This window comes from Ixodes scapularis, unplaced genomic scaffold, assembly GCF_016920785.2.
Source record: "Ixodes scapularis isolate PalLabHiFi unplaced genomic scaffold, ASM1692078v2 PGA_scaffold6__148_contigs__length_123643588, whole genome shotgun sequence".
Classification (NCBI taxonomy): domain Eukaryota; kingdom Metazoa; phylum Arthropoda; class Arachnida; order Ixodida; family Ixodidae; genus Ixodes; species Ixodes scapularis.
The window spans coordinates 112,010,869-112,032,236 of NW_024609881.1; the positions used below are offsets into that span (position 1 = coordinate 112,010,869).

Genomic DNA, 21,368 nt, shown 5'->3' on the forward strand with positions numbered 1-21,368 from the left:
ACTCCCCACAGATCTCCCGCTCTTGAGACCTGGCTTGAGGTACGGTGTCAGATGATCCGCGCGAGTCACGTGCCGGTTTCACCCAGTAACGGGGTCTTTAAGCACAAAGTCGTTAGCACCCAGGCACTGGACCACGTGGAAGGGCCCCGTGCGCCATGGAGCAAGCTTCGCAGTAATGCCCCTGGTTGCATCGCTCAAGGTGTGGGCATCACAATGTCTCTGCAGAGGTCAAGCATACACAGGAAACATTGCCTCTGGGAACCAGCCGCCCACCGGATCTTGCATCGAAGAGATGCAGTGGACTGGGACCAGACTGCTGCCAGTCACAGCGTGCACACATCCCTTCTTTGGCTGGCGCCTGTGGCTTGAGCAGCTGCGATGGTTGGCTGACCCAAGAGACTGACGCTGGAGCTTGTGTCGAACAGTGCCTCGAACGCTGACGACCCAGTCGTAACGTTAAGGAGAGGTTCTTTTCCCTCGGCAGTAGTCGCCACTTGCAGCGCACTGTTGTAGATGCTCATTGGGGCAGCATCGACCAGCATCCACCTCCCGGACACTGTGCTTGAAAATGGCCAGGCTGTTTGCACCTGAAGCAGAGATCTGGACCCGACTGCCAACCCATGGCACAGTTGCGAGCGGAGTGACCGACTCCTCCATATTTCCGGCAGCGGGCGACTCCTTGTTGGCGCTGATGCCACCGAGACATCGGTAGAACAGGATCTGCAACTCCCGAACCTCGCAACCCAACACTTAACTGCTCGTTTGGTCTGTCGCCGTCTTCTTCCCCATCCCATTTGTCCCTTCAGGGCCATCTTGGCCACTACGGGGCACGTGCACCTAGCATAGCCCTTCACCAGACACTCCTCACATCACCATGAAACACTGAATCCTCATCATTTGCATGAGTACACCTCCTTCCCCTCTGTTATATTTCATCAAATTTTCTTTGTTTTCTAGGTTCCCTAAATTCCCACTACAATTCCAGATCGTCCTCCGTGTCTTGGATTGATCGATGACATTTCTTCTCAGAACACTGCCCCCGACAAGCACCTGCTCGTTGTAAACGCGAACTTCCAACGGGGCCGCTTTCCTGCATCTCGGCAGTGCCAACGCAGGCCTCAAACTCGCAAACTTCCCCGCAGGGCACTTGCGACGCGCAACAAAGCCTCAAATGGGTGACCTTTCATACGGCGAAAACGGCACATACAGAAGACGACTACGAAAAGAGGGGGGCAACGCACTGTGCTGCGTGTGTGCTACTTTCTTTCGTGGTCATCTTTTGCGTGCTCCATTCTCCCCACTCAAAAGCACGTTCCACCGACTAGCTCGAAAAGCGTTTCCTACAATTCCAGACAAAGACCCAAACAACTGGCAACAATGATTTTAAGCACCGAGATGACAAAAGTGTCGCCACCCTGAAGTGCAGCTGTATCTCGTGATTCCAGCCCCAGCTTCGTTGTTAACAGGCGAGCTTCCCTGGAACGCAGCTGCGTCACGAGTCAAAGCCCGACGACGCACCCGACCGCGGCCGAGGGGGCTGTTACCTTGTTGTAGTCGCAGAGCTTCCAGAAGAAGACCAGCAGCTCCTGGTGAAAGTGGACCTTCTTGGCCGAGTTGGGCAGGTAGGTCTGCAGCAACGGGTTGTTCAGCAGCCGGGTGAAGCCCCGCAGCACGAAGCCAAAGTCTTCCTCCCGGTGGATGCGCGACAGGTAGTTGATGAACAGGTTCTCCGTGGCCAGGCTATTCTGCACGGGGCATGCACATATGCACGCACAGTTTAAGCGTATGCCTACATGTGCCAGGCAGCGTCGAAGCGGTTGCTCAGCAAGCGAGTGTAAAATATCACCATCCGATTGTGTTTGTTTTCCCCAGTCTGTCTTTCTAAACGCATGGTGATCTGGAGCCATGCAACGTGAACAGGCTTTGAGCTCAAATGTAGATTTTGCATCATCCTGTTATCATTTCATCTGTTATCCGGTCTACCCCCAAAGTTTATCAATTTTCTGCTTCAGCAGTGGTCTCTCTCTAGAGGTAGAAAAAAAAAGAATAGAATGCCTAAAGTTTCTTTTACTGCTTTCCAATGAGGCTTTGTTTGAGACACATAATCAGAGATATGTTTTGTTTATTAGTTGCTTGCTCATTGTGCAAAAATGGTATAATATTTTTTTTTTTTTTTGCAAGAATGTGCTTACAGAGTTGAATTTCTCTACAGTACAAAGTGATAATACCAATACAGTAAAACAAAGTTGTAGCATGCACAAAATTGGAACCAGGACTAAACAAACAGGAGGAGCTACGAAAGCATCCTCAGTAGCATCAGCAAAAGTCAGCCTTACCAGAAGGTGCACTGGCCATCACGGGCGGCGTCTGAACCTCGCCAAACTCACTCGATGACAAAAGAGAAAAGAGCCTACCCAAGTCCTGTCACAAGCAATGCGCCGAGAAACTGAAAAAGACGAGGAAACCAGAGTGCGCACGGACGTCAGAACGCCGAGCACCGGGTGGAATGACCAGTGGGTAGATCTAATGCTAGCTGCCTTTATCTCCACTGCACTCGTAGAATACGATAGAATGCGAAACGTCGTTTCGCATTCAAACACGTTCACGGAGTGCAGTGGAGACAAAGATAGCTAGCTTTAAGTCTATCCACTAGTGATTCCAACCGGAGCTCGGTGTTCTGACGTCCTCTCTTGCCTCCTCCTCTCCCTCCGTTTCTCGGCGCGTATTGGGACCATGCACGGTGTTGCCACGCAAGGTCCCAATACCGGTACAGGCATATCAGTGTATCCGAAGTGGTAACCTAGTGAAGATACCAATCTTTCGTATAATAAAAGTAAACTTTTACTGTACTTCGTTTTAGCTTAATTTTGAGAGACCATGCTCGAAACACTGCAAGCAATGCCGGAGAAAATTTGCATCAATGCAGCGAGCGTAGAGAAAGGGGGTACTGACGGCGTCTTGAAGGCTGTCCCCTGCGGCCAGTCCGCCCTGCGTTGCCGTCCCCGCATGCGAGCGGAAGTCGTGGTCGAGGGTGACGATGAGGAGCTGCAGGCAGACTTCCACCAGGGGCTCCCTGGCGTCCGAGAAGAGCAGGTGGTTGAAGGGCAGGCCGTAGCCCACGGGGTCGTAGCCGCACACCACGTTGAGCAGCGACGTAAACAGCGGCAGCGCGTGCCTGCGCATACAGTTGCGTCATGCGCCCTTACACGATGGAGACATGGCGTAATAGGACAAAGAAACACATCAGAAAGGAGTGGCGCTTCTCGGCCGACCATGGAGAGCTGGGGATTTCTCGAAATGAACCTTTTTTAGGGAACGAGCGCCATCTGGCGAGTTGTCTGAGAACTACAAATGGAGGGCGGCCCAACGTGCCCCTGCCCGTCGGAACACGTGGGAATCGTGCAGTTGCGCCGGTTTTCGTTGCTTTAACGTGAAACATCTTTTGGCTAGGTATTTGGCGTTTCGTGAAGCCCAGATAAAAGCTTGGCCGTGAGGCTTGACACCGATTGGGTGGTGGGTGGGAGAGGAGGAGTGAGGTGCTCGATGCTGATTGGTTAAAAAGGGGGGTAATGTGACCAGAGGGGTGGGCGAGGAGGAGCGCGACCACCTGTGCGCACTGAGGCAGAGGAGCTGGCGAGTATAAAAGGCTCTGGAAGATCGCGAGTTTTATCAGCCCGATGAGCGGTAGTATCGCTTCATTATGGGAACAACTGTCAGGTGTACACACAGCACGTGTTAAACTCTCTGATGAAGAGCTCTGTAAACGTAGGCATCTGGTGCCTGTAAACTCAGGATGTCTCTAAACATTTGTGACGCTAGAATGTTTGATGTATGCAACACAATTGCCTCGCAATTTGCCACCATTTTTTTTATGACCCATAGTACCGATGCTAAAGAAAAAATATTGTCGAAGAAGACGAGATATGCACAAAGTTGGGTGCTAAATATGTTGGTGGTGCGCAACGGTACCTTCTCAAAATGGTGACAGTGGGAAGTAAGGCCAAAGAAGGGGGTGTATGCATGAATGGAAACATACTAAAAAAAAGGTATTTAAAAAAAAAAATTGAGGATCCCTGCTTTACAGAGTAGAGCACTGGTAACAATAAATAAGATGTGAAGAGTGGAAAGATATTGATATTACCACAAGGTTTGCTTGCATCAAATACACACCAAAAGACACCTCTAGGAATAGCAAAAGCATGGCTACAGTAAAGGTTACAACAAGTCGCTGTACACTACAGTACTGAGAAAGCCACATCAAATACTATACCGTAGTAAAATCAATACTAAAACTATATGTTCAGAAGAAAAACAACCAAACCCTCATTTCGGGTAAACTAGTGTATGGTTGAGCGTAGCAGTAACAGAACTGCTCACAGTTAACTGCAGACCAGCTAGTTCTAGTTAGGAAGCTCTCAAACACTGAGCAGTACTGACAGCCTGCATACCTGTTGTCAGCTGATGTGAAGAAGTGAATCCACTTGTTTGGTTGCTGATGAGCCTCTGCAAAACAAAAGCATGGTTACAATTGCAGCTTTGGTTGTTTTTAGTTCAGCAAGGACAAAGCTACAAAAGTGAAGAAACACCTGTCAAGTTTAAGAAGAAAGGCAGCTTTTGCTAAATATACTTTGCATCTCTGAATGTGCTCACCAGAGGAGCTCAGGTACATGGTCTGGCTGAAGCAGGTAAGCAGAAGCTTGAGGAGTTCAGTACGGTTCTGGTCCTGCTGGGGAACGTGCGGTGGCGAGTGTGCAAAGCCCACTCCGGACGCCCAGATGTACTCGCAGCTGTCCAGCGACTGCAGGTCTTCGGGTTTGTCCTGCAAGCAGCATGCCACCTGTCATGCACGCACGTTCAAGCAGAGCATGCGGTTACATATCACCGTCCGAGATTTTGAGACGGTAGTTTAGAGCGTTGGCAAACACATTAGAAAACCTGCACCGCGAAAGACAAACGAAGACAGAAGGAACGCGGGGTGTCGCGAATTTGCCCAGATGCGAGTTTGACCAGGTTTAACTTTTTCTAACTTTTGGTGCGAGGTTCGACCAAAGTTCAATGAAAGTTCCTAGTATCACGTGTACGTGCAGACATCAGAAATGAGCTAGCACCTCCCAGTGGAGGACGGGCGAACCGGAACCGTCATATCCCAAGTCGTCACCCACCCCCTGCCGCCTGAAATTCATAAAAAATGTTGGGTAGGCCATGTATCGGTCGGTAAGCACAAAATTTTAGAAAAAGTTAAAAAGAATCCTCATTTTTCTGTATCTAGCGTGGCTGTTCAAGAAATAGATAACACTCAATACTCTCATTCGTTTCATTGTTTTATGCAAGAAATGCTCATGAAGAATGTTTTACTATCGCAAAGTCCGTTGCTTGCATCCGCACAATGAACGCCACCGAATGGCATACACAGCAAACATTTGTTCTGTGAAAGCACATTTCTAACACCGGTATGTTCTCTTTGTTAGCAAAAAATAAAATAAAAAAAGTCAACAAGAAAACAGAAAAAAAACTATCATGTACAATGAGCGAGCGAGCGAAAGAAGTGACGAGGAGCAATGCTGGGAAGTTTGGAGGTTTGCCGATTGAGTCAACAAAGATTTGGAACATCTGTCCGTGTCCGTCCATGGCGCTGGACGTTCTTTAAAGGACCAGTGCAACGATATTCAATTGGAATGTTTTTCACTCTACATGAGCTTACTGGCACACCTGGGACTCAAGGATACCCACACGCAACGCCACTGGCCAAGAAACTCCTTTGTTGCGGTGTAATTTCAAGGACGAAAGCGATCATTTTCATTCAATCTCTCCTTTGCAAAATTTGATGACGTAACGTGGGGATCGCAGTACACCCAAGTGACGATATTTGAATGCGGTTCATAGATTGGACCCGAGCATTGCGTGGGCACTCGACTTGGGCTCGTGATAATTGCTAGCTCGAAAAGCATTCGGGTAGTGACCCGTGTCCAATCGCTGCAACGACGACAACAGCCGAGCCATAACAATGTCTGGAACTCAGCGCGTGTCCTGCGCTTTGCCAACCCCAGCGCGTGGCTATGACCAACACTGGCGGCATATAATCGGCTCCAGATCACGTGGCCGCTTGTTCTGGCTGTGAGTTGAGGGGGTGAACGCTGCTCGTTTTTCTTAAATTTTTTTCTGGGACTTCTATTGTGTGGGGTGAAGAACGAACGCGTGTTTCATAGGTCATTAACGTTAGGGATCCGTTTTAAGTGGTATTTGCGCAAAGTACAAAAATTGTTGCATCGCTCCTTTAAATACCTAGCCGACTTGTTCAAGCCTCTACAAGCCGTACAAAACAATTTCTTCAGTTTCGTTAAACACCATTTAGGATAAGTCTATGGTGTTCGCAATATATATGCAACCCTCACTAGTTTTCTTTTCACGACCATTAGTCCCTGCAGAAGGAATCCAAAAAAATTAAGCAACAATAACTTTCTCAATGTGTGGCTCACCAATTACTGGATGCACAATGTTAGTGGATGCACAACGTTAAGGCTCAGCGGTTATCGCCGTAACTGAGAGCAAGCTTTAGATTTATAGATATGCCATTTTTCATTTCGTCTGCACCCTACAATAACGCCCCAAAAAGGATGCCTAGGTATCCGTACAAATAAAATATACAAGTTCAATACATAGGACTCCTTTACTATACTGCCCATAAAATCAACACTGGGAAAATTAAATCAGAATCACTTCATTGCATCTACTGTTTCATTATACGCTGTCTCACAGCCTCAGGGAAGACAGCATCCCTTATTCTCTTTTCTTTAGCGTTGCACAAGTTTTCAAGGGGGGTGCAACGATTTCTGGACTTCGGTCAAACATTTGCGGAAGCTGCCCTTCGACACCTCTAAAGAAAAGAAGAAAACACCGATTTCACCTGCGTGCCCTAGTTGTTGTGTAAAAAAGAAAAAAAGATAAATATTGGCATTTCGGGCAGTCTCAACTCACTCCCAGCCTTCAGGGTCACACCTGGTCCCCCTCCTAGTGACGTAATTTGGGGTGCTGTGTAGCTTCCCGTGTGCTCTCTCAGAGGACGCTTCCTCTCCCTCTCTGCTGACATTAGCGGGCGTTATGCTGCAGCTTAGAGCCAAGCGAGGTCACGTAAGCTTTTCGCCGTAGTTCCTTCGGCTGCCACTTGGGGCTGCAGGTGGGGGAAGAAGCTTGACTTTTGCTTTGCGATTACGCAGCGGAATCGCAACATTTTTTAATGAAGGAGATGTTTTCTGTATCCTCCGGGACACGATAAACACCGTAAAAATGACGAGATGCAAATTCTTTTAATCTTAAAATCGTTGCACCCCCCCCTTTAAGATGAAGAGAAATAAATAAACAAGGATGAATCGCTTACCGGACCAGCCTTTCTTGAGGGAGACACGGTGAAATCCGGACAGAACAGCAAATCCTGAAACCAGCATCCCAACACAAAAATAAGAACTGTTTTCTAGAGTTTCAGCCTCGCAGGTGCTCTTCGACTTGCCCACCGCAACGTGCAGGAATACAAAGACAAAGGCAGCACGTTGTGTTTGAAGCCTACCGTCCAATCCCGAAAGATGTCCCAGTCCCGAAAGATAAAACTCATCCATAATCTTTGCTCGATTTGCTATTTCCTTTTGAACACCGAAAGATAGCCCACTCTAGTAATCAAGGTGTTCGGATCAATGATGACCTCGGCGTAAATGCGTCTAGTGGCGGGATTTAATTGAAACATAGCTGACTGTGAAGTACAGTCATCTTTGCTTCATTCACAAGTTTGGAAGGGACATATGATCTAAAAATAGCATTTTTTCAACTTTTCTTGATTGCAAGCCGAAAGTTAGCCCACTCCTTATTTCCACTCAATTTGCCCTCGATCTTAAGTGGGCTACCTCTGGGAATATTATGGTAGATGTCTAAACTCGAAATGCCAATCTGAATCTGATTCTAAAAGGCAAATTAGTCAAGAACACTATTCAACTTTCAAATAAACTGCCGAAAAAAGAAAAAAAAAAAAGCATGGAATGCAATTAACGTCCTATTTTCAAAAGTTCTCGAGAAACATAGAGTCCAAATCAAATATTATTTATTACGAGTTAAGGGGCTACAGTTAGATAGAAACTTAGTGGTTTGACATATGATACGAACAATAGACAAGCATTAAGAAAACACAACAAGAACGTGAAATCACAAAGCATCTACTCACGCAGAGAGCAGTGATGAGGGACTGTGCAAGTGATAGATTTTCCGCCTGTAAGATAACAAAAAAAATGAAAGTGACAGAGCGAAATTTCGTGTGTATGATTTTTCTCAGAACAGGCAAAACAATAAAAAGAAACTGGTTCTATTGCAATTCGTCTACCAACTGACTAAACAACAACATCCAGAGCAATGATTATTTACAATAAAGTACCAAGCTTCACACTCATTATTTGACCACCTCCCACCATCTAGACATAATAACATGAAGAACCATGTTTTAGTTTATAAACAAATAAGCTAAGCACCAGTCGTAAAAATTTTTGCCTTAATCTTTTAATTCAACTGTACATGCTGACATACTGAAACAAGTGTTCACTGACTAATATAACAGCGCCCTGGAGAGTTGCAATTCATTAAGCAAAGCCAATACCATTACTCCATCCATAAATTAAATTAAAAAAAAAAAAAGAAACAGATCCCACAAGTGTTGTCGTTAGCAAGAGGCCCCGCCCACCTGCGAGTCCTGTTCATCCTGATTGGCTCCTTGTCCAGGCAGGCTGGACCAGAAGAATCCCCTCCAATCAGAGTCCTCGAAGATATAGGGCAGCAGACGAGTCAGCAGACGCACGCAGTTCAGCACTGAAACGACCGCCAATCCGAACTCGCACGATCAACAATCAAAGCTATGTTAGCCAAGAAAACGCGAGAATGTTAGTTAACAAACTTTTTTCTTTTAACTACATAATGTCTAAAGAGACAAAGAAACAAATTTTTTCGCTTTGGTTTGCTAGTTCTCAGGATAAACACTTCATGATCATAAGGCAAAAAACACGAATAAACTTATATTCACACGCACTGGTTTTAGCAGAAAGTACACCCGCCGGCAATACGGCTCCCTAAAGCTATATTAACTTTCAACGTCTCAAATGGCATGCGGCTTGGGGGTCTAAACTTTGCGTTCTAGCCCTCTTCTGGAACAGGGCTTGTTCCAAAACTTGCAGGAGCATCAAAAACAAGAAGAGGGCTGTTTACCTTCATATTGCTCACGGGTGTACATACTAAGGCCCAGATCGCTTTCCCACATTAACTTCCTTCCTCTCAACATGTAATGCAGCTAGAAAGTTCCTACAGCGGCTATCGCTGCGAAAGCGGTGGCTGTCTTCGTGCGAGTGAAGAGAATACCCTGGCTGAATTACGAACAGGATGTCTGTCAGGAGCTCAGACTGAGGAACTTAAAGGTATGGGAAGTTTTCAGGGTTTTTCCTTCAGAATTGCACAGCTGCAATACCGTATTTCCCAGACTGCAGTCTGCAGAATTTACACGTTTAAAAGTTGATATTTTGCACGGTGTGGATTTTCTATTGGCGCCCACTGTACAAGGATTTGTTTTTCCAAGATTGTTCATTATGACGGGATGTCGTAGATTCTGTGAACGACAGGCCATGTTACCAACGATTTCTGTATGATACAAGTGTCTTTATGTGCTAACAAAGCAGGCACTTTTCTATGTTCGCTGTGCGTACAAATTTTATACGGAAACTGTACGCAGGGTGCAAACTAGCCGAGGAAAAACTTTTTCTTTTGCAGCTGAAGTCTGTTTTCACGGATTATATGCCGGCTGCAGAATAGAGTTCAGAAGATATGGCACTTAGCTCGGCATAACAAATTAAAAAAATGAGCGTTAACTGTTTAGAGACACGCAGCAGATTAATGGGAAATATGGTGGTGCACCATACTCACCGGTCTGTTGCTGCGCGGCGGTGTTGCAGAGCGAGTCGGCGGCGCGTACCAGGCGCTCGACGGCCTTGTAGCACAGGGTGGCCAGATTGGAGGGCGCCTCCTCTCGCAGGGAACGGATCTCGGCGGCAGGGATCAGTGCAAACACATCCTGGGCCCCCTGCACCCCCTCGCTCCAGAACTGCTCCCAGAACGCCTCGTCCTTGGCATCGATCGGCTGCAGGCATGGAGTTCACGGAATCTCGAAATTACCACCTGCTCACGTTTTCGAATGAACTAGCCCCAGGTGCACCCGACGTAACGACAAAGTCTGGGTTCGAGCAAGATCTCAAAATATCTCTCTTTTTGGCCCTTTTCCACTGTATTCCAGTACTGTGTCTTATTCTGTGCCCATTCCAATAACCGAGTGTGCTGCCAATCAAGCCCAGCGTGGCCTCGCCAGGCCCGTAATTAATAATTGTGTTGCAGGTAAGCCAGAGCAGTAATGCTGCTAGTCTGAAAAGCCTTCAACTTGCACCATGCAGTAGTGATAAAAGACCACACGCCGGTACGACGCTCGACCAGACCGAGACGGGTAAGGGTGGGAACTGAAGCCAGAACCTTTGGGTTCTACAGTGCGAGCTTTCAAGCCATGTTCTCCGAGATGTAGTGCGTTAACACTCTTGGGCACCGACGAACCTCGCAGGCTTGTCACTGTATATGTTTCTTTGCAAGCAATACTGATTGATAATAAATTTCGAGAAAAGGGTCTGTCATGTTCACAAGCACTTTAACGCTTAATTAAAGGGATGCTGAACCGAAATCTGGATCCCACAAAACACGGCGGCAGAAGCGTGCAACGGGATGCTACAAACACAAAAACATCACTCATACAGCGATATCTCGAACGGATGACCATATTTTTCAAAAAAAGGAGGCGCATTTAAGACATATGTTCACGTCTTGTTTCTTCAAGAAGGAGAGGGAACGGCTTCGCGTCTTCTCTGCCTCGCCACCTTGGGGGGGCAAAGCGAAGAGAGGAAGAAACAAAATATCTTGACGCCACGCGCCTCGTCGGCCTTGTTCAATCTCGACACTTTTTCCAAAAATATGGCCATTCATTCGAGATATCGCCTTATTAATAGTGTTGTAGGGATTGTGGCGTCCCGCCTACATCACCTGCAGTGTTTTTTTTTTTAATTTCGGTTCACCATCCCTTTAATAAGCTTGAATAGGGGATATGATGACGTCAATTTTGTTGCGTGTGCTCGCGCACACCTGCGGCTGCTGACTCATGGAAAGATTGTGCGCCACTTAATATAAACACTGAAACGTTTGGTTCAGCATCCCTTTAAAGGGCCCCTGAAAAGACAAAAAATGTATTTTTTAACGGTCTACCATAAGCTACCGCGCATCCGCCCAGTCCACATTAAGCGCCCATTCCCAAATTTGTAAGAAAATATGCACAGTACATTGATATGTAAAATTGATGGACGGACAAGCGCCCATCCCCCATTTACGCGATTATCTCTAAATTTTTAGTAGGCATTTGCCCTGTATTTTACAATAGTTGGAACACACGTGTCAAATAAAAAATTTATGTGAAAAAAATTTTTTTTTCAGAGCAACAATGATGGCGTGAGACACGAATTAGTGGGCAGTCATCTCCTCCTCCACTTGTTTTCTCTCTCGGCATTTCAGGCGCGTGGAGAAGAGGTGGATCGGCTTCGCCTTCACGGCCGAGATGGTCATTTCGGAATGACCCGTGACATCATGAACTTCGTGCGCAGAATTTCGAATAAATCTCTTGCCGCCAATATTGCTCTAAAAATTTTTTTTTTTTCGTGTGAGCTAATTTTTTTGACACGCGTGTCGCAACCAGGCTGTTTAAAAAAAGCTTTTTTTTTCTTCTTTTCGGTTCCTTTTGAGGGTTAATGGAGCATAGAGGCAGACATTGGTGGTCCCAGGGGGCACAGACTGCTGGCTAGACTTTAATGACACAAAGCAGCAGCAAAAGAATCTCTTGCAAAGTTGGCACCTGGTATTTTTGTAACTTCATTGTGCATGAAACGAAAGGTGTACAGGTGTCGGGCATCGTATAAAGAGAAACTGAAGTTGGCAAGCAATTCAAGAACTCCAGTGCGTTCCGGCAAAACGAATATGCCTAACGCATCGTCTGCTTTCTTCTTCCGCTTTTCTGCGGCTTGAAACGAAAGGTGTACAGGTGTCGGGCATCGTATAAAGAGAAACTGAAGTTGGCAAGCAATTCAAGAACTCCAGTGCGTTCCGGCAAAACGAATATGCCTAACGCATCGTCTGCTTTCTTCTTCCGCTTTTCTGCGGCTTGAAACGAAAGGTGTACAGGTGTCGGGCATCGTATAAAGAGAAACTGAAGTTGGCAAGCAATTCAAGAACTCCAGTGCGTTCCGGCAAAACGAATATGCCTAACGCATCGTCTGCTTTCTTCTTCCGCTTTTCTGCGTCTCTCTTTCTTGTCACTTCTCTCGACAACGCCAAGCTGTAAGCACCGATGCTTACAATTTTCCATGCTCCACTCCTCTCCTTACCACACAGCTGTGGGGAGTGGAGCTGCCAAAGAGTCAGATTTGCCACATGAATGTCTAGACAGTGGAAAGTTGGACTGCTTTAGCATGCGCCTAGTCTTTACGGGGGCGGAAACATGAACTAACACAACTCAATGCAGGTCGGAGCGATACCAACTTCGCATGGCGTGTCTCCTGCTGTGGTAAGATGTTAGAAGCGAGGTTAGAACGAACCACAGTAATTACATGTACCGTGAATAGATGAGCTGTGCATCCGCTGCGAAATCACTCTACGTGTCGAAACAGTTGCTAGCGTTCAATTGTCGTCTCAGAAACCGGTACGCCATTTATTGCCTTTTCCTTTTTCTTTGGGGTAACATAAATGTGGTTTTCTTATTTGTTCTTCTGTAAATTGTCAGCCTGTGTATATACTGATTCTTTTTTCTCTAAGTAAAAGGCAAACCTATGAGTTTTTGTTTATTTTCTCGGACGACCGTTTTCTATTACGTCACTCAAGTGTAAGCAAACAAACCTGCATAAACTAAACAAAAACAGGACAAAAAGTTCTTTCACTAAAACCTTTTGTCGGGTGCCATCAAGACAAACACTCCATGAGACAGCATCTGATGTTAAATAAAATAACTATACCCGTTTTCACCTCAAGAAAAAAATAAGTTTTGCACACTGTTCATACGTGGCGCGAAGTAGTTCTCACAAGATTTGCTTGTCGAAGAAAGAAGCGATGCTTTTGGCGATGCTTTTGGCGTTTGAAACGTGTAGGTCTTGATAAGATAACAAATATCTAATCTAAAATGAAAATGCATATATCTTATTTCTACGCATAAAGAAGTAGTAATGCTCCGGCAAGGCAGCGGACTTTTTTTACTTCGGTTCTTGAGGTGAAAACAGGTATAGATAACAACAGATTTGTGTGGTTTGCACTGTGTGGATTACTAGTGCGATCCCAACTTCAAAAAGATCACATTATTGGGAGGAGTACAGACGAAATTGCCGGGCGATTGCTGGAAGCCTACCCAACAACGGAGGAGGGTGAAGGTACCCGACAAACATCTCTTCGTCCACACACAAAAAAAGATTGCATTCTTGGGCACATGCTGAATATGTAGTGACACAAGTGTTTGCTTCGTTGGAAATTTTCCAACAAATGTTTAGGTGCGAGTTCGGCATTGTCTACCACTCTTCGCTTGCTTTTGTCTTTTCTGAGTGTTGTGTACACTTAATTTAAGCAGGAGCCTTCAACTGACCCCTGCCCCCGTTTTAAAGAAAACTAAACAACATTAAACTGAATTAACCCCATTCATATTTGATGTGAATTAAAGTCAATTTACTACACCCAGTGCTGGACGTCTTTACTTAAAAAAAATAATAGGAGACACTCACTGGCGCATACATACACCTAATTACAATGACTGAACATTTGAGTGGGCAGCAAGATTAATGATCGATGCACGTAGCTCGACCATACTTTGTTCACCCCTAAGCTGACAGTGCAACGGAAGCTAAGTGCCCGTTGGACCAATCATGCCCCACGTGATCAGGCTCCCACTTATACTCACACGCAGAAAACATGGTCAGGTGATGAAAAGGAGGCGGCTGATTGGTCTGGCAAGTGCGTAGCCCTTCCTTCCTTCCTTCCTTCCTTCCTTCCTTCCTTCCTTCCCCCCTCCCCCCCCCCCCCCTGCACTGTCAGTTCGGGGGTGAGTAGAATCTAATAAAAATGTGTTACAATAAAAAAAAACAAAAAAACAATGTGGAACACACAAGCACAAATTCAAGACAAAGCAGAGCCCGTTTACTCTTCAATAAACAGAGAGCACCGTCTGTTTACTAATGAGTTAAAGAATATATGAGGTTAACTTATTTCTTATTTTGAATCTTTTGCGTGAATTAGATATTCTACCAGCAGAGATATCTCTCTTTCAGATTGGAATTCCTTCTAGACAAGTGGCTGTACAGAAATCTCTATATATAAAAAAAAAAATAAAAACATTGTAACTCTTTTTACAAGCGGTTGTAAAAAAAAAAAAAAAGCAGCAACCTTGGCTCTATTCTTCGCAGATGTTTAAATCACCCAGCTGTTACCGAAGCGGAGACTTTGCAGTGATGAAACATGGCCCCTACGAGAACCGCGCGCAGATGATGGACCTTTGACCTAACAACGAGCGTATCACTTCGGCTTTGGACACTGACATCTGCTGTAAAACTCGTTTAAAGGCCGACGTACAACCTCGGTTTTCTGCAGGGAAGATAATCCTGTTAACGCTCCCCTCTCCTAATCTGCGAGGGGAGCCAAGTTGGGACAAGCTTAAAAGTGGAGAGGATATAGGATAGGAGGGGGAGGGCAAAAGTGGAAAGCGCAAAGTGTACGTCGGCCTTTAAAGGGCGGAGCGGGAACGTACCGCATTTTATGGGCCACAGTCCGCAACCTACACATCCCCTACTTTCTTACAACGCTACTGCTACTACACGAAAGCTGAAATTTTACGCAGTGCGGAATTTTCTACAGGTGAGAACTAGAAAAGGATTTCTGTTTTCTATATTGTTCATTATGTCGGAACGTGACGGTTTCTGTGAATGGCAGGGTATGTTAATGATTTATGCACGATACAAACTTTTTGGGGGGCTAATTAAAGAAGACATTTGTCAAATTCATCTGTGTACGAGAATTTCGTACGAGCGGATTAGGTGCGAGGTACGAAGTACGGACTGTCTAAGGAATACCTTTTCTTTTTTCAATCGAATTTCGTTTCTGCGCACAACACCGGGCACGGGCTGTAGCCCTCAAAATAGGGTACTTAAATTCGAGGGACTAGTATGAATAAGTGAAAAGGTAATGAAGAAAAAAAAAATAGACAAAATCGCCCGTTATCAGTGCGGGAACCCATTTAAGGGGGGGGGGGGGGGGGGGGGGGGGGGGGAGTACGCAGATGAAACATTCAAACCTGTTAAATCCAAACTTTTCGTAGATCTTTACAAAAATAAATTAAATGAAGAATATCGTTTAAGATCCCAAATCTACACATGTTCACACGGTTCATTTAGCGACGTTTCCGGTAAAGGGGCCGGTTTCGGCGGCCTGTCGAAGATCCTCGTTTTTGTACCGAGCACAACTTGTTCAGGTTATCGCCGATCGTATATCCGAAAGTAAATAAGATAAATAGCACGCATGCATGACGCCCAGCCCACGTTCCGAAGACGTGGGTGTCGGCGGGGCGCACGAAAACAGGGCTGCCGTGGCATATGCCAGGGAAATCTTAGGTTCACGCACCTGTGTTTTCGTGGTGAGTTGGATGACCGCCTTTCGGAAGTTTAGCTTGGAGTCTGCGTTCCCCATGGCTTCCGGCTGTGATCGTCGCAAGTGCTAGACAGCTGTGAGCATCTCGTGATCCGCCGAGCGAGAAACAAAAACGAGTATTTCAGCTAGAAAAACCGAGCTGGTTACGAAAACATTTCCACAAGATACACACGGCACCCAGCAGAGAGAAGCCGACCATCGACTGCCCAGTGTCGTTTACCACGTTTCCTGTTTTCGCTGCTCTTCTGGCTCTTCTTCGTCAAAAAAAAAATGAAACATACGGTTAGGCCTACGCACGCTTATGCTCGATTTAACTAATGAATTAAAACTATATAAGCTCAAATATAAAATTATATTACAATTAGTTTTGAAAGTGTAAGGCATTTAAACATATAGTAGTAAAGGTGAAGGAAAGCGGCATTTCTGCTGAGCAAATCCAACAACACTGCAGCGGTATCTACGACAGCGCCCTCTTTTCAGCTTGTCTTTCAAGCCTCATACGGTGAGTTTCCACGTGTGCGCCTAACATTTGCTTAGGAAATATAATTTGGGTCCTCCTAACGTAAGATTAGTAGCATAATTAATCGCGAACTGACCAGCCTAAAATCTGCTGCGCAGTTCGTTCCTAGTCTAGGAATTTTTCGAGGATTGACTCTTGAGCCGCGTTTAGGCCTAGTGCACCAGTCACCGGTGTGGTTGGATTTTAGATCCCGTTTTGGACGAAGATCATTCATTTGTACGCAGCATTTGACGAGAACTTCCTCCCAAGGTTGTTTGGTTCAATGTGACCGTACGAGTACAAGCATAGCTACTGAAAAATATACTTTGTGGTGGGTTTGAAAAGCCCGTGAATATGCCTTAATCTGTAGCACATGACAACGGCATCGGGGCAACACCAAGATCCTGACCAGAGTGCACACTATTCGGTAATACAGGATTGAATAACTCTGAGTGCGTAAAATAACAACGAAAGAAAAACGTTTAGTTAAAGAAAGTGGCGAAATTGCGACGGACCCCTTTCGGGGTGCTGAATTTGACTCGGAAGCAAGCAATGCCAGTTATGGCTTTGGTGCTTTGTCGCAGCTGTGTCGTGATCCAGCCAATTAATAAAGCGGTTTCACATATTGTCACCGAACGTCGGTGCTAGTACGTTATCCGGTCCTCCCCTCAACAACGTGTTCGAACATGCCCGCAGCGTCCGGCAGCATGGCGGAACAGAACGAGCGAGCCTTCCAGAAGCAGCCCACGGTCTTCCTGAACCGCAAGCCCACCTTGCCGAAAGGGAACCCCAAGCGCGTGCTGCGCTACCACAAGAACGTCGGCCTGGGCTTCAAGACCCCCCGCGACGCTAGCCACGGCACCTACATCGACAAGAAGTGCCCTTTCACAGGTGGTTTGGACTACCTGCTCCTTTGAAGGCAGCTATTCCCACAGCTTACCTACGAACCGGGAAATGTCAGGGAATTTCAAAGAAAACATCGATAAAACTCTGGGAAATCTTCAGGAAATTAGGTTGGCGAAAATTGCCGATGTGGGCAGCGTAGGGATGTGCAACAAAGGGGTAAGGTGTGGCGTGCGGTGCCTGAATGGCATTCACGCACAGCAACATGCAAGGGAGCGAAGTGAATGCGGCATTGCTATGCCCCATTCACTTTACCAAGGCATCACTATGCCGCATAAGTAAGCCATCCGTTTTTTGAGTGAAACCCATTAGTTCCTGATACAGTCAAACCTCGATGTAACAAACTTCTATGTAATGAAACCCCCGATGTTACGAAGTGCATAACCCTTTCTAGTCTCAAGTGTATGCACGCCATGCATTTTTTACCTCTACGCGACGAAGTCTCGTTTGCCGAAATTTCGATGTAACAAAGTTTCATGGACAATTCGGCAAAAACTTTTGGGAAGCGCACACGCTGCAACAGGCCCCTGATAAAACGCAAAGGGTTAAACGGGGTGAATGTGGTGAGTGTGATGCACAGAACGGCCACTAGAGGACACTAGAGCCGCCACCCTTTCGTCCGTCTGCTTTGTTCGCGCTGCATAGTTCGTTTCGAGGCCTAACTGAAAGTGTGCATTTCTCGTCCTGGGCAATGGAGCCACCCCTGACAACGTCGACCTCGACGACTTTCTATACGCTGACTCTGCTATTATTGAGACTGAGAAAGGTGTCCGATGAGGCGATAGCTAGCGATGTTCGTGGGAACTAAGACGCGAACGACATCGAGCCTGATGAGCAAGACACCTGCGATGTGCCCAGTAACTGTGAAGTGGTGGACGCAATCTTATGTCTTGAGGCCGTTCGCGAGCACACAGCAAGACAGACTCAATGCAAACTGTGGCTCTGCGAACGTCGAGTGCAAACTGTGGCTCTGCGAACGTCGAGTGATGCCAATATTAATGTCAAGAATGGCCCACAAAAAGATGACGGACTACTTTCAAGCGGAATAAAGGCATCCTCGGTGAGTTTTGTGCACCCGAGAAACATTTGTGGAAACTTTCTTTAACGTTTGCCCCTAATTTCTATGTAGCGAAATTTCAATGTAACGAAGTAAATTCAGAATTTTACCGACTTCGTTACATTGAGACTTGACTGTATTTACAGCCCAAGCAAGCTTTCAATGCAAAAGCATCAACTGTACCATGAAGTGAACCAATGTCATAATCTTTTGGAGCCACGCCAAACGGCACCTTCTCGTGTCCCAGTGGAGCTCTCGCGTCCCAGAGGAGTCTGTAGCAGAAATTTGATGGATAGGCTCCCATTGGCCTTTACTCGGCGTATTTCCAAGGAACGCCACCAGAGAAGCCCTCTCCATGGCGGCGCTGCGGCCCAGCCGCCGGTAAGAGAAGGCGGCTGGCCGCGGAGCCTGCAGAGCCCGCAAGGGCAGATTCCGGAGTGGCTGCACGGCCGAGCTCAGTGCGGCGCAGCCACTTCACGAGAATGCACACTCGGCCGTCGTGCGGGCGCAAGCGGTTTGCGATTTGTACCGTCTCGGGTGGCAAGAGGACGAGGTCCTTCGACAATGCGAGGCGGAAGCAACATGTCGCAGGCGGCATGCTTTCGCATTCACAACTCAGAACGGGTGCTTAGGTGTCCTCAGACTTTTTTTTGTGAAAATCCGGGTAAACCAGTGTTTTTTTTTTTTTCTGAATTTGGACATTTGAATTTCACTATTTGGCAAATTAGTCTGCTCCGAAAATATTTTCTTGGAAACGTAGTGTTGGTAAAAACGTGTGCGCTAGCTCCAGAGCTCTGAAATGAACCTAGATTCTATTGGCACCAGTGAACTGCAGAGATCGAACCCTGTGCACTTTTCTTTAATTGCTTGATCGTAAAAAAAAACCCCAAAATTCAATAATTGAAGCTAATCGGTGCTCTTTATTCTTAATTACACTGGTATATTTCTAAATATTACCCCAGAAATCTAACATCTCCTCGATCACCAGCTTGAAACAAAGTGCACGAGTTTTTAAATACATAAAAACAATAACGATGGAGCCTGCACATGAGCCACCACGGTCGCCGGTACCCATCCTCTGCAATATTCCCTTTTGTAACGGTTGGCGAATTTAATTTGAGTATTTGAGGAAATCTTGGTGAAATTGGGGTATTTCAGAGAAGCAATTTTGTAGACATCCTGACCCTAAAACTGCCTACGTGGTAAGGCAGTGGTGCTGCACTTTTTATGTCGCATAGGAAAGGACAGTGTTAGGAACACACGGGACGCGAGAGTTGCATCAGTGTTCAGGGATGATTAGTGATGTACAGCTAGCTGCCTTTGTGTCTACGCACTCTTTGGATGCGTTTGAACGCTAGGCACCGTCACTCGAACTTGTGTAGCATTCTTGTGTGATGAGCAATGTCCTGTTTTTGCAACCTGTGGAAGTCTGCATCAGTAACTGACCAGGAGGTTTCCCCCGACAGGCAATGTGAGCATTCGCGGCCGCATCCTGCGGGGAGTGGTGATCAAGATGAAGATGCAGCGCACCATAGTGATCCGGCGGGACTACCTGCACTACGTGCGCAAGTACAACCGTTTCGAGAAGCGGCACCGCAACATGTCGGTGCACCTGTCGCCTGCCTTCCGAGACGTGGCCATCGGAGACGTGGTGACCGTGGGGGAGTGCCGGCCCCTCAGCAAGACCGTGCGCTTCAACGTGCTCAAGGTCACCAAGGCGGCAGGCTCCAAGAAGCAGTTCTTGAAAATGTGACTCAATAAAAGGGGCTAACTTTCGCTGCTCTGGTTCTGTCGTCCCTTTGGCTATTGTGCCTGTAACTTGTCTCGTAGAGCCACTAAACGGACTATTCTTCGAAGATGTGACACTTTAGACCAGTTTGTTGCTTAATACCATTGTTGCCAGTAATTTTAAGCTTTATCTGAAATTGCAGGGAACAGTTCTCTGCCCTCCAGGAGCATTAAAACAGCCTGCGACTCTGACACTAAGGCTGCATTCACACTGGTGTTCGAATCGCAACTGCGAAGTGATTCCGCTCGTTTTCGCTCGTTTTTTTCAACTGCGCGTGATTTTGTACTGCCTCTTTAGGCAACCGCGTTTACAACTGCTTTGCGGGTGCGATTGAGTCACCGGTGTATGCGGTGTAAAGCCCCAAACACATGGGTGATAAAAACGGACGACGTGCGGCGGTTACCATAGCAACCATCGTGGACACTGACGTGCCGCCAAGGCTCGGCGTCTGCGGCGGTTGCTATGGCAGTGATTGCTACACCAAAGTGCTTACCCTGCTACAAATAGACAAAATGTGATGAATATTGTCCAATATTGTGTCAAAACATATCACTTCATTAATACTGAACATGTAGCAGTCGAGGCCTCGCTACACGGCCGGATTGTTGCACTAAGCATGTCCTAACTTTCAGAACTTGGTTTGATCTCTATCAAAGACAGTCCTCAGAGGTAGCGCAATAGTTCTCACGTTCGTGGTTTGTTTCGTTGAGTGCGAATCTTGCCGCGCACTGGTGCACTGCAATGAAGACAGACGTCTCCGCGGTGTAGGCATCGCTTATTTTCGTATCTTGCATCGCCGCAGCGCTGCCGCGTGCTTAGGGGAAAGTACTTTTGGAGCAGGATGTTGGACACAGTTGCGCCGGGTATACTAAAATGAAAAGAACTTGGTACTAATGTAACAAATTTACCTTGTAGCAACAAAAAATCTCAAAAAGGCTGCGGCTTGTAGATGAATAGATGATTGATAGACAAAAGGATGAAGGGTATAACAAGTATTTGGGTATAACTCCATGTCACTAGCGTGCAGTGCAGAGGAAGGCAATGCCAGGGGAAGAGAGAAAGAGCGAGCACTAGGAAGGAAGAGGAGGGTAATCGAGGGCGAGGGGAGAAAGAGAGCACCAGGGAACGTTAGAGAAGAAAGGAGGTTTCTCCCCTCCCCAGCCTTTCTAGTACTTACCATTTCTCCCCTTGCCTGGCGTTGCCTTCACCTGTACTGCAAGCAACTTTTTAGAGCGCAGCTCTTAGGAGCCCGTTTCCGGCTTGAGCGGCGTCGCCGTCGCCGTCGGCGTAACCGTGGGGTGCAGTATGGGTAAAGTTCCCCGTGAAATCTAGCGGAAAAATTT

General features: G+C 46.6%; 2 protein-coding genes across 2 annotated transcripts in view; one reads left to right on the plus strand and one right to left on the minus strand.

The window, feature by feature from the left end:
• The window catches only part of LOC8032376 (protein HID1), a 33,480-nt gene extending 17,506 nt beyond the window's left edge, over positions 1-15,974 (minus strand). Inside the window, exons 1-9 of the mRNA XM_029978160.4 lie at positions 15,751-15,974; positions 9,943-10,156; positions 8,717-8,841; positions 8,207-8,251; positions 7,376-7,429; positions 4,651-4,819; positions 4,449-4,503; positions 2,953-3,175; positions 1,545-1,745 (exon numbers count right to left, since the gene is read on the minus strand). Coding sequence (XP_029834020.2) covers positions 1,545-1,745; positions 2,953-3,175; positions 4,449-4,503; positions 4,651-4,819; positions 7,376-7,429; positions 8,207-8,251; positions 8,717-8,841; positions 9,943-10,156; positions 15,751-15,816 — 1,152 coding nt within the window. The 5' untranslated portion in view covers positions 15,817-15,974. The remainder of the gene's footprint in view (positions 1-1,544; positions 1,746-2,952; positions 3,176-4,448; positions 4,504-4,650; positions 4,820-7,375; positions 7,430-8,206; positions 8,252-8,716; positions 8,842-9,942; positions 10,157-15,750) is intronic.
• Positions 15,975-16,212: 238 nt separating this feature from the next.
• LOC8032377 (40S ribosomal protein S11) lies at positions 16,213-20,011 on the plus strand. The gene is made up of 3 exons (XM_029978159.2): positions 16,213-16,279; positions 16,973-17,167; positions 19,703-20,011. Exons 2-3 carry the CDS (start codon positions 16,984-16,986, stop codon positions 19,987-19,989), a joined length of 471 nt encoding a protein of 156 aa, XP_029834019.1. The 5' UTR covers positions 16,213-16,279; positions 16,973-16,983; the 3' UTR covers positions 19,990-20,011.
• The last annotated feature ends 1,357 nt before the right edge of the window (positions 20,012-21,368 follow it).